Source organism: Lycorma delicatula, chromosome 13, assembly GCF_047948215.1.
Source record: "Lycorma delicatula isolate Av1 chromosome 13, ASM4794821v1, whole genome shotgun sequence".
In the NCBI taxonomy this organism is placed as follows: domain Eukaryota; kingdom Metazoa; phylum Arthropoda; class Insecta; order Hemiptera; family Fulgoridae; genus Lycorma; species Lycorma delicatula.
In genome coordinates, this window is record NC_134467.1 from 16,818,256 (window position 1) to 16,831,109 (window position 12,854).

General features: G+C 24.8%; 1 protein-coding gene across 1 annotated transcript in view; it reads left to right on the forward strand.

Annotated features, from left to right (window-relative positions):
• Positions 1-3,199, forward strand: part of Ip6k (Inositol hexakisphosphate kinase) — a 251,687-nt gene extending 248,488 nt beyond the window's left edge. Inside the window, exons 11-12 of the mRNA XM_075381466.1 lie at positions 917-1,162; positions 2,430-3,199. Coding sequence (XP_075237581.1) covers positions 917-1,162; positions 2,430-3,126 — 943 coding nt within the window. The 3' untranslated portion in view covers positions 3,127-3,199. The remainder of the gene's footprint in view (positions 1-916; positions 1,163-2,429) is intronic.
• Positions 3,200-12,854: the final 9,655 nt, after the last annotated feature.

A 12,854-nucleotide genomic window follows, 5' to 3' on the forward strand; every position in this document is an offset into this window, starting at 1 on the left:
TTATACATGTTACTGTGGTTTAAACACTTTTCATGATTCAACATTCTTGAGTAAATTTCTGCTGGTTTCACATCTTCTGATAGAAAAAATCTTATCACTGAATGTTGCTCTTCCGGTGTACATGTTTCAAGCATTGCTGACATTCAGTATGTGAAAATATGTTCTCACTCTTTAAAATCAATAATAGAAGTTTTGTTTAGATTAATTATGATCAAACAGCTTATTAAATGTGTTCCCAAGGTTGTTGCCAGCTTGACCCTTACAAAGTCTCATTGTCATTGAATCAACTGTTTTTTCTCTACATCATTTGTCTCTTTAAGTACATGAAACAAAAAACACTTTAAATTATGATATTATCATTAAGCTTTACTGCTCACCCAATTATTGAACTGAATAATTATATGCTTAAACCGTTTAAATGTTACAATGAAATCACTTGTAAAAAAAAAATGTAGGCCCAATGGTTCTTGAGGTTTAATCAAACATTAATAAGCACATACATACATAGATACCTTTCTTTATATATATAAATATTATCTACACTAAAAGTAAGTATTACGTATTATACATATTCGCTTGTTTCAAATACAATTAAGTAAACTTTTAAAAATTCTTTTATTTGTATAGTTTTGGAGTAGCTGTATTGCATTAAAAGTAGCAACTGTGTTATCCATTTTCTGAAATTTTCTGCTTGCTTTTGTTTCCTTATGGCAACTGATCGATAAAAATTTAAATCGATTCCATCGTATCATTATAGTTTAATTATTTCAATTCACATATATCGTAATTTTTTCTTCAGAATTTTATTTTTTATAATTTTTTTATCATTCATTTTTGGCTGAAATTACATTATTTTGTTTTTATATTTAAACATTTTTTAAAAATTATTTTAATCAATTTATTATTTTTTTTCCAGTTCGCTGTTAATTGTATATGAGGGAAGTCCACATAGCGGAAAATCATCTTCATTATTAGATTTAGTCGCCAGCGATGAAGGTACTCGAGATTCTGAAGATGATGATTTATTAGATAGTCGTGGTGCTTCTTCAAGTGTTGGCGATGATATTAGTCAAGATTCACATCAACGAGGTTTCGGTGAGGCTGCTGCACGTGGATTTTATCCAATTTCAGAGGAAACTATGGATGTTACTACATTATCTGGGTATAATAAAATATAATTAACTACTTTTATTTGTGTATTATAAATTCGGATGAACATATTTTTTACAATGTGAAATTAAATGAAATATTTTTTTGTTGTTACAAAGCTTCCATTAGTTTTAATTGTGTTCTTCCAAAATATTGTGGTTATAAAATTATGCTTTAAAATCACTTCTTTAAATATTTTTTTCACCTGAAAATTGCAATAAAAATATCAGAAAGTTCCCAAAATTGAATATATTTAAAAATTTTAGGTGTAGTATTTTAATGTCTTTTTTCTGTATTATAATGCAGCTGTATTATAATGCAGCTGGAACATTGGAACCTGCATCATAATGAGGGACATTATGAAACATATTTTCAATATGAACATAGTTTAAACCAATAAAAGCCTATTCTTTTCAACTGCTGACCAATCAGAAGCAGGTATTATTTAATATACTAATCTAACGCAGATCCTTTATCTGTCATTTTAAAACAATGTAAACTGCCACTCTTAATAAAATTGGTCCTAATTATTCAGCTACCAAATTTGAATTATACAACTAACATGACTGAAATATCTATGTACTTTATAGACAGTGTTAACCTCTCATGGGAAAAAGATGAACTTAGTTGAAGAGACTAGTTTGCAGAATTAAAAAATTCTTGTTATTTTTTATCACATCTCGTATAATGTTTTCATGTATGATTTTTTATTCTTTTAATTTGTGGTGATATCCACTGCTGTGGTCATCGTTCACTAATAAGAAACAGTATGATTATTCAAGAAAAGCTTTGGTAATATACAAAGAAGCAGTTTAAGGATTTTAAGGTCAGGTTTTACCTAACCAGCATTTTAGCCATTAGGTTTATTGTACAGCCACAAACAAGATTGAAAGTCCTTAGCCTAATCCACATACACCCTCCTACAGTAGGAAGTAATGGCTCTGCAGATCTTTAAACCTTGTAATGCGTCCAGAAGTGTAGACCTATACCCACAAAATTAAAAATAATTTCCTTTAAGGTAAGTCACAATGAGACAAATAATTCCATTTAGAAGAAAGTTCAAGTTCCTTTGTAGGCGATGTGTGTATATCCTTTTCTCAATGAATTTATCTGATCAGCGCTCAAAATTTTAAAAAATATATAAAGAGCCATCTAAGAAGAGGTTCAGGAGTTCATGAAAGAACATCCATACATTTGTTCTACATAAAAGTATGTAATTAAATTGTTAATCATTTATCTATTATTATTAAATTGTAAGTAGTCGAATTTTTTTTTCACAGTTCTCCATCATCACCAAATATGAGCCCGATGTCCGTTGATAGTTGGATGCTTTATCCAGGTGGTGGTCGATCACCGACATCGTCAACATTAGGAGAATGTTCATCGTCAGAAGACGCATCATCGTCATCATTAACGACATTCAATCTGTTAACATCACAAGCAACAAAACGTAGCCGACATTATCATCAAAATGAAACAGAAGAAGATGATGATTGTGTTGAGGATGATGATGTAAGTAACGATATCGATAATGATCACGGTGATGATGAAAACGTATTTCAATCTTGTCATAAAAGTAGCTTAATTTTAAAACGTCAAAAATGTTCATCATCGACTTCGTTAGGTAGTAGTGGTAATAGTAGTAATAAATTACCAAAAGAATCGATGTCGAGTAATTCATCGTTGTTGGGTAGTTCTAATGCAAAGTCGTTAACGACAAATGTACTGTCATCTAAACGACGTCATTTAACGACATCATCTGCAAGGACAACAATTGTTAGAGGATTATCGAGTAATAAAGATCCCCAAGTCGATGTACGTATGATCGATTTTGCTCATACAACATTCAGTACAAGACGCGGTACTTCTTCGAGTAATACAACAATTCATCACGGTCCAGATTGTGGTTTTTTAACGGGTCTTGATAGTCTGAAACGACTTTTACTTGAAATTTTAGCTGATGAAGAAGACTTGTAAATTTAATTTTTTTTTTCTTTTTTTTCATAAATAAGATTACTACTTATAAATTTTATTCACTAAACGTTATATAAATTTTTTTTCAACATATTTATTTTTAAAAAGAACAGTTTGTTAGTTTTTTTTTTTTTAATTAAAAAACCATACTTATTTTGAGATTTTGATTAAAAAAAATATAAAAATAATTTCTTTTTATTATTATATTAATTATTTAATTGCTCCATAAAATGTCATTGTATACAATCAAACAATATGTATTTACCTAGCTTCCACTCTCAATTTATTTGCAATTTTTTTATTAAAAAGACATGAAAAAATATGAATTGTTTATTTTTAAGTTTACTGATGTGTATGTTTGTATTATTATTTTCCTTAGGTAATTAGATTTTTTTACGAGAAGTCTGATGTTAATAATAATAATAAAAAAATAATAATAATAATAATAAAATTATTATTTCCATGACATCTATTCTTAGTAAATAATGGTTTTTATTAATTTCATGGTAGTTGAATTCATCCAGTGTATACTTTTTCTTTATTATTATAATTACATTATATTTAATTGTTTATACCACAGGAGTAAATCATGTTAACACATTGTTTACATTTTATATTGTTGCCAAAAAATATTTAACTATTCAAATCTGTGTGTAGTGCCAATAAATGTAATATATCCACATTTTTTCAGATTATGTATTAGTACTGAAAATTCTATTTTCTTTCTTTCTTTTCTATTGCATAAGTTTCATTCAAACAAATTAGTGTTTCCAATTTATAACAATGAATCTATTTTTATTTTCATATCAACAGCTGTCCTTCAAAATTAAAAATAAATTTTTTGATATATTGTAGCATTATAACTTAAGATAATTAAATTTGGCTTCTTAAAAACAATTAAACCATTTATAACAATTTTTCAATACATCCATTTTTTGATATAAGAAATAGTAATAACTACATCAAAAGTTTTTTCGTACTGCATCACTAATGATTAGCAAACTTAAAAAAAATTATATTTACTCATTAAAATAATTTTATTTCTGAGTGGTAAATTTTTTTATATAAACTATTACGGGTGGAAATTAATGAGTAAAAAATAAATACTTGTATACATCGTTGCTTATTTTTCAACATGGATAATAAATTTACATTTAAAAATACCTTTAAACAAAAACTAAATAATTTTTTAGCCATTGTAAACATTAAATCAGAAAAAAAAATTGTATAAGTATAATAAATTATTGCATAACTGCTATGATTATCCATTTTTTGATGTCTGAGGAATTCGTTTTGTTAATAAAATTTTTTTTTTTATTTATATGCATATACATTCTATCATAAAGAACGATTCGTTTATATTATACATAATTGATTCTAATACACTTATAGAATATGAAAACAAATTTCTGTTAAAAAAATATTTACATTTGATTTTAATAAATATGGTGTTTTTTATCATAACATAACAGGTTTTGTATCATTATTAAAATTTATATGAAGTAACATGAGTTTAATTGATTTACCCAAAAATACGTAATGCATTATGGGTTATTTTTTGAGTGTGAAAAGATCCTAACAAAAAATTAAAATTTAAATAATTTCTGTAATAAAAGTATATTATTTACTTAATAAATAAAGTACTTTAAATAAAACAAGAATATTTATAATATAATTTATAAATTATAGTAAAATTTAAAAAAAAAATCTGTAATTGATATAGGTAATATAAAATGTTGATTATTTAATTTAATCAATATTTTGTTATGGTTTTTTGTAATTTGGTAAAATATTATGAGTAAAAAACTTAACGGATAAATTCAGCTACTCTAAACAATATAATTATAAAAAAATATTGCATTAAATTTATTTATAAGTTTTTTGATTTATAATTTATTATGTATTCTGTTAATTGTCATGTAAATGAGATATGACATCATCAGAAATTTAACTTATCACATTTAATTTGATTGTAAAACATATTTTTATTCCTAATATATTTGCTTTTATTTAGATTTTAAAAAAAATTTAATTAAATTCATTAAAGTATCAGATTTATTCCTTACATTAAGTATTAACAATGTCCATTTTTCCCTCACTCCGTATTAGAAAAAATATTATATGTAATATATATTCATGCTTATATTCTGATATAATAACTGCGATATGTAATTTTATATATATTTTTTTATAAAAAAATTAAAAATCAGTAACTATTGTTTTATTATTTTTATTATTTAGAAAAAAAATTATTAATGCATACAAACAATTGTTACTGAATTATAAATTATTTTATCGCAGTTATTTTATTTTTTTAATATATCTGTGATATATTTATTATTATTATTATTATCATTTTTAAGGAATAAAGCTGTGATGATATTTATCATAAACTTTTTAATTATTCCAGCGATTATATCAGATAAAAATGTATATATTTGTAAATTATATATATCATCTTTTTTTTTCAGTCGTTTCATTTTTATTTATATGTTAAAAAGAGAGGAAATAATCTGCAATTTTTTAAATAGTTATTTTTTATTATGATTGATTATATATATCTTAACTTTTTTTTTTTTTTTTTTAATGTTTGTTATATTGTTTGCTTTATCAGTAATATATATTTTTTTTTTTCTAAGTAAACCATTTTAATCATCCATACCCACGACTACTACCCATTATTATTTCATAAATTGTTTTTTTTTCTGTAATTCTACTCACTAGCACACTTTCAGATCTAAATCTTAATTACAGACTGATCTAACTTTAAAGATAATGTATTAAATTTTTTTAATTATTAGGTGGCAAAATTGTTTGGGTCATTATGGCTTAGTAAACATATTTTCTGATATAAATTCAAAGAATATTTAATAAAAAAATAATTTGTTTACATATTACTTTTAATGATATTAATTTACAGCTTTTATTTTGATTTCATTAAATTAAACAAACTCATATGCATGCACGTAAATAGTTACATACGAGCTGGTATAAAAAGGTTCCTAAACAAACTCTGTTTAAGAAAAAATACTTTATTTAGCTAAATTTGAACACTGCTTCAAAGTAGTCACCCTGCTCTATAATGCACTGGTCCCAGTGTACTGGCAACTTCTTTGCATCCTTGAAATTACCTTTTTAAGCGGGTCAAAAACAACCTGCGATTCGTGCTAGATTTTGGTAAAGTTGTTAAAACAGCGATCTTTCTACTGTATCTTCATTATTAAGAAAATGAAGAAGTCCACAGGAGCTAAATCTGGAGAGTAAGACAGATATAGAAGCGATAATGTGTTCTGTGTGAGAAAATTGTGTGTCAACAAGGCGTGCTTGATGACAGGGTATTATCATGAAGAATTCAATTCTTCATGTCAATTTTGCTCAGTGTTCTTCAAATACCAACAATGCTCACCAGCATTGTTTTGATCATCCTCTGATGGTTCTCTTGCACAAATTGTTGAATTTTTTTCACATTTTCTAGGACAATGCTAGTGGAAGTTCTTCCGGATCGCTCATCATCTTTCAGGGACATTCTTCTGTTTTTGAAGTATGCGTACCAATCAAAACATTGTGTGAAATCCATTGCCTTATTACCAAAAGCTATCAGAATGTATCTGTAGCTAATTTTTCTCGCTTAACACCCAATTTTGCGTTAGCTCATTGTTTCAAATTCTTATCCGTAGTGTAATCGCATACTATCTATAACACACAATCACAAAAACACTAATTTAACACACCGGTGTCACTTGGCTCACGGCATTATAAAGTTTAGAGATTAAGTTAAGCTCTTCGTTTAACCCTACGCTATCATCTATTGGCATGCACAAAACTAATTCGGGAACGTTTTGATACCACCTTGTACATTAAATAAAGAAATAATACTTTTTGTAGGATAAAATATATAAAAAAATAAATTTAATTTTTTAAATCAAATAATATTTCCTTTTATATATTTATAGTTCAAAAATTGTGTTTATGTAATACGTATTTACATGTGTGTGCACTTACACGCATACACACACACACATGTATGAACACTTTCTGCTTGGTTCAGAATATAATTTTATTATATATGCGAATACAGAAAGAAAAATTTTTGTAAATTTAAATTGTTTCTAAAAAAAAATTTGCGGTTTTGTATAACAAAAAAATATTTACATTAAATTGATCTTCACCATCGAAAAATTTACATACTATTATAAAACTTTGTTTTTAAAATGATAATATTTTTAATTTGATACACATATTTGTATATTATTAATAGTATATCAAGTAATAAATGCCCAGCTAATATAATTATTATTAGCCATTAATTATTTAACTAATCGGTTTAAATTAATTCATGTCAGTGTTTCTCTTCTATTATCAAATTATTTCCTATTATTATTTTTTTAATAATTTGCATATCATTCCCTCTTTTAAACTTTTTTTTTTAAGAATATACATCTGTCATTAACATTAACATCACTTTTGTGTAATTTCATTACTGTTAATGTTTATATTAATTAATTAGTAGGCTTTATTAATTATTATGGTTTTTAGTATTACTTTTGTCTTCTACATTTATAGCTCTTAATATAATTTTGTTGTAATTAGGATTAAAAATTATAAATAACGTTAAATTTACTCAGTTAGTTCCTGTAAGGAAAGTTTATTACACTTTTAAAACAAATAGACGGTACTGTATAAAAATGAAATTAATGCTATATAGTTTATTATAGTTGAAATTTAGATTGTATCATATTTTTATGCTGGAAAGTCATTACATAGATTGATCTACTTTTCTTCCATTTTATAAATTTTTTAATGGTGTTATTTACAGTGGCCGTTTAATATTTAAAATATCATTAGACTGTAATATAAATGAATGTAATATTATTTAATTGTGATTAGCTATGAGAACCAGTAAATTAAATAACTTTGGTTGTTAGTATTTTAACCTTATTTCAGACTTTACAATTTACTTACAGGTTCTAAAAGAATGTTTATCATCTTACTTTTTACCTTTTTTCTCTTACGTTTTCATTTTTTTAATTTCTAAATTATTAGAAAAAAATCTGTTGTAATGTTAATAATATGTTATGGTCAACCACAACCACTCATAACAGTCAAAATATTGCCTTTTCATTTAAATTATCCAGGATTCAATTCCAATTTGAAATTTTTTCATCAAATCATCTATATAAAAACAAAATCTGTAATTTTTTTATATGCTGGTAAAATAATTAAGATCGTGTTAATGAATATTTGAGATAATGTTTTATATTTTAATTTGAGATCAAACTAACTGGGAAAAAAACAGTCGTGTTAAAATGGTCACGTCTTTCTGTGAATTAAACGGTTTATTTGATTTTCAATAATGTTAAAAAAAATAATTTGATTCATTTATGTAATGACTAATAAAATTTATTATACATAATATTTGGTAGCAATTTGTTTGACATTAATTATATAAAAGAAATGAATATTATTTCATATATTATCTTGAATTTGTTCTCCTATATCATCTGCACAAATTGTCATTCCATAATTAATAATTTATTCTCAGATATTTTTTCTTAATAGATGTTTTTTATTTTCTAAATTTTTAATTAGTTTATATCATTTAAATATAATTACCAAAATATTAAATAAATAATATAAATATGTTTTCAGATTATGCGGTAAATTTAGAAGATTTGTGCATTGTATAAATTATTAATTTCTAGAAATTTTTAAAATCCTGTTATTAAATATATATATAAAGAAATAAAACTAGACATAATTGTATATAAATATAGAACAAAATGTATAAAAAAGATTACATATCTACAAAAATATTTTTTAATTTTGTTCAAGTTAAGTTTTATATCATTTCATTTTTTCTCTCTGTCATTTGATAAACTTAAAGTGCATTTAAGAAATTTCTCCTTGCTATAAAAAGAAAAAAATATTTTTGAAGAGTTATATCATAAGAACTACTTGATTAGAAAAAGTTGAGTTTTAATGTCTTAAAAAAAATCTAATTTTTTTTACAAATAAAATTTTTTGAAAAAAAAAAAACAATTTAAGTTAAAGTATGTAGGTGTTGCTTAGTTATCATCAGTTTTTTTTTATAATTTAATTGTTTTATTACTTTGTTTAAAAAATTATATATAAAATATAAGTATTTTAAAAAGCACTACAATTGTACTGTATTTAATATATTCTAAGTATTAAAATTTTACTTACAATTTTAATATTAAAAATAATTATTCTAATCATTTTCAATACGGCAGCTATTTAAAAAAACCCTAAATTGGCTTCTAATGAATACCTTCGTATATATAATTTTTAATAATCTAGCAGTAATTTCATGGCTTTCTGATTGCAATGTTTTGTTAACAAAATTGATGTTATTAATTTTAAACCTTATTTATTAATATTTAAATTCAATATTTGATTCAAGAAACCAGATGAAAAATATAATAATTTTTTTTTATGTAATTAGTAATTACTTGCAGTTTTCTTTAAATAAATTATATCTTACATAACAGTAAAGAAAAGAATTAGTTTTAATATTGTATAAAACAATTTTTCCTTTAAGTGGTTCATAAGATATAAACTTTTTAAAGATAAGACTTTCTTATATAATGAGTACTTTAGTTAATAGAAGAATTGTTTCTTGAATGCACATTTTTTTCTTTTTTTTTTTAATTAAAGTATTATTTCTCTTGAAAATATTATGTCCTATTTTTTTCCTTAAGGTATGAATAAATATTTTAAGTATTATAATAAATGGCCTATCATATTTGTATTTTTATCTTTATTTATTAATGCACATATATCTGAAGTGTTATTTGTGTAAGATGATTACAAATTAAATAGATAGTATTGATTATCTGTAAAGAAAAAACTACTTTTCATATTAGGAAATTATTATTATTATTATGGTTTTACAAAAAATTTCTGAAAATTTATATCTATATGTGTAAGTCTTTAAACCCCACAGAAAGTAATCACATGACTTTAAATCTAAATTTCTTGGTCGTAAATGAATCAGCATTATATTTTCATCAGTTGCATAGTCAAATCCATCTTGGAAAGTATTCATCCAATTAATTTCAAACCTTTATGTGCCAGTGAGGTGAAGCTCTCTCTATCTTATACAAGAATGAATTTCTCAGTTTCTTCTTCGAATTGAGGCCATTCGCTTAACATATCGAGATAAATTATGCTAGTTACTGTGGTTTTATGAAAAAAGAATATTCAGTATACCTTTTTATAGAAAATAGCACCAAATACGTTGTTCACTTCAGAAAAATGTGGTGTATATTACAAAGTTTTTCTAGGGTTTTCTGTTATCTAAATTGATACATCGTTTCTATTGACCTTTCTACTAATTAGAGACATACACTCTCAACAAAAATTAGGCGATGAAAAGAACCATCTTTTTCGTCAACAGGTTCCTGCTTATCAATACAAAAATCTTTACGTAAAATTTTATCAATGTCAACTTTGTACTAATTGTAATTTAAAATATATGCCATTTTCAGCTGTTTCCATGTGTCAGTTGTAATTCTAAATTTAGGTGATTTATAGTTTATTTACCTGGACTGTTAGTACATGGTAAGAACATGATCAGTTTGTTCTTGTTCTTATATCGCAGAAGATCTTGTAGAATTTTTCTTTTAACACAAAACCCTTTTTTCTAATTTTCTTTTCCAGTAATATTTCGTACATCTTGGTGGTTGTATCCTGTTTTTTTTTCCAATGGAGGATGGGAAATGTTTTATAGGCACCATACAGTCTTGTGTGCCCCTTCCCTTGCAGTCCTACTACTAAACCCCTTTGCCATCCACAACATGGGATGCTGGACACACCTTAAGGTATTATCACAGCACCCCATATGTCTTATCTCCTTTATCGGTTCCATTTGTTAACCTCCATGCCTTGAACCTATAGAGGTTCCGCTGGTTTTTTTTTTAACCTTGATCATGAAGCTTTGAAGGAACTATACACCCTTGGACTTCTTCCACAAACTGTGTTTGGATTATCCTAACCAACATCATGGATACCTGCATGTCACAGTTGTTCAGTTATTCAGCATAGCCTCTGGAATAAGCATGCTGAATTCTCTCCTGCATGTTTTTCTATGTTGCAGGAACTGATAGTGCTTGAACACCATGCAGATGATTACAAAGTTCCAGTATCCAGAGGTGGAAGTCTGGCCGCAACACCACTGGCATTTCTGATATGCTTCTGTACCCACAATTAGTAATTAAATAACTCCTAATGGTGTTTTTTTTTTTGCTACATCAAGCATATGAAAAGCTTTCTTCATAAAAGTAGCTGCCATCTTTCTATACTGGTTATGTGACAGTATACTGGTTATTGACACAAACAACACCAGCTGCAACAACTTAAAGCCATTCCCTGTAAAACCATATTAATTATTGTATTAAATATTTTTTTTATTAACCATCAATAATATTTATTCCATTTGTATTCACCTGTATTTATTATTTAAATTACTTTTTATTTATTTTTTTTTTTAAAATTAATGTAGGCCTATGCATTATTTTTTTTTTTAAATAAACATTTAATGTTTATATTTATTATTTAATTTTATTACATAATTATACTGTTCTAGATCGTGGTAATTATAGAAAAAGAACGTTAATCCTGATGCTATCGTTAGAATATTGTTGAATTTGTATTAATTAAAAGTTATAATTTTTTTTAAGTAGGTAATACCAGCAGGTTATTATTTTCTTTTTAGTAACTACTTATTACAGCTTATTTACTTAAAAGTTAATTAGTTATTGTAAATATAAACATGTATATGTCTTCCTTTAGTGTAATAATAACAGTAATTATAAAAAAATGATTACCATAGTGTATATATTTATATAAATACAATAGAATTCTGTGTATTAATATTTGTATGTGTTTTTTAATTTTAAAATAAGATATATTAGTATTATAATTTTGGTTTTTTTAATGTATGTTTGTATGTTTGTCTACCCAGAGAAGCATATTTTATTAATTATATATTTATAATCAATTTACCCACTGTCATTTAAGAATCAAATTATTTTATTAATAAATATTCTTCCAAATTAAATTGAAAAAAAATAATAATAAAGTATGATTACTAAATTTGCATGAAATAAAATTCAATTATTTTTTTTTTTTAATAAAGAATTATCAAAAATTTTAATTTAAAAAAAATATATATTAATTTACCAAATTATTCAGTTTTATTAATCTCTAATAGTATTACCAACAAGAACTGTAAAAGCTCTGATTAATTTATAAAAGATTGAGATATGTTAAAGAGCGTTACTGTGTAATATGTACTTATATAACTACTCAAAAAAATTTTTTTTTTAGTTGGAACATATTAAAATTAGTTATTTCTTTAAGAAAAATGTATTGCACCTCATTATAACATGGCCATCCAGAGACAACTGTTATACCTGTATTATAAGCTAACTGTGTTATTTTAAAGATAAAGTGATAAAACAAAAAAAGACAATGCCAATTGAGAGTTAATTTTGCAACACAATTGAAATATTATCAAATGATACAGTTAAAAATGACAATATTACAGGATAAAATAAAATTTGCAAAAATAAATATATAGTACTGAGTATATATTGTACAGAACTTAACGTTTTTTAAACCGGCTGGATTTCATTTCTGTATTTTTTTTTGGGAACGGTAGACTGTGCTATTTTAATGGTTTTTGAATTTTCTTTTATAACCTAGTTGAA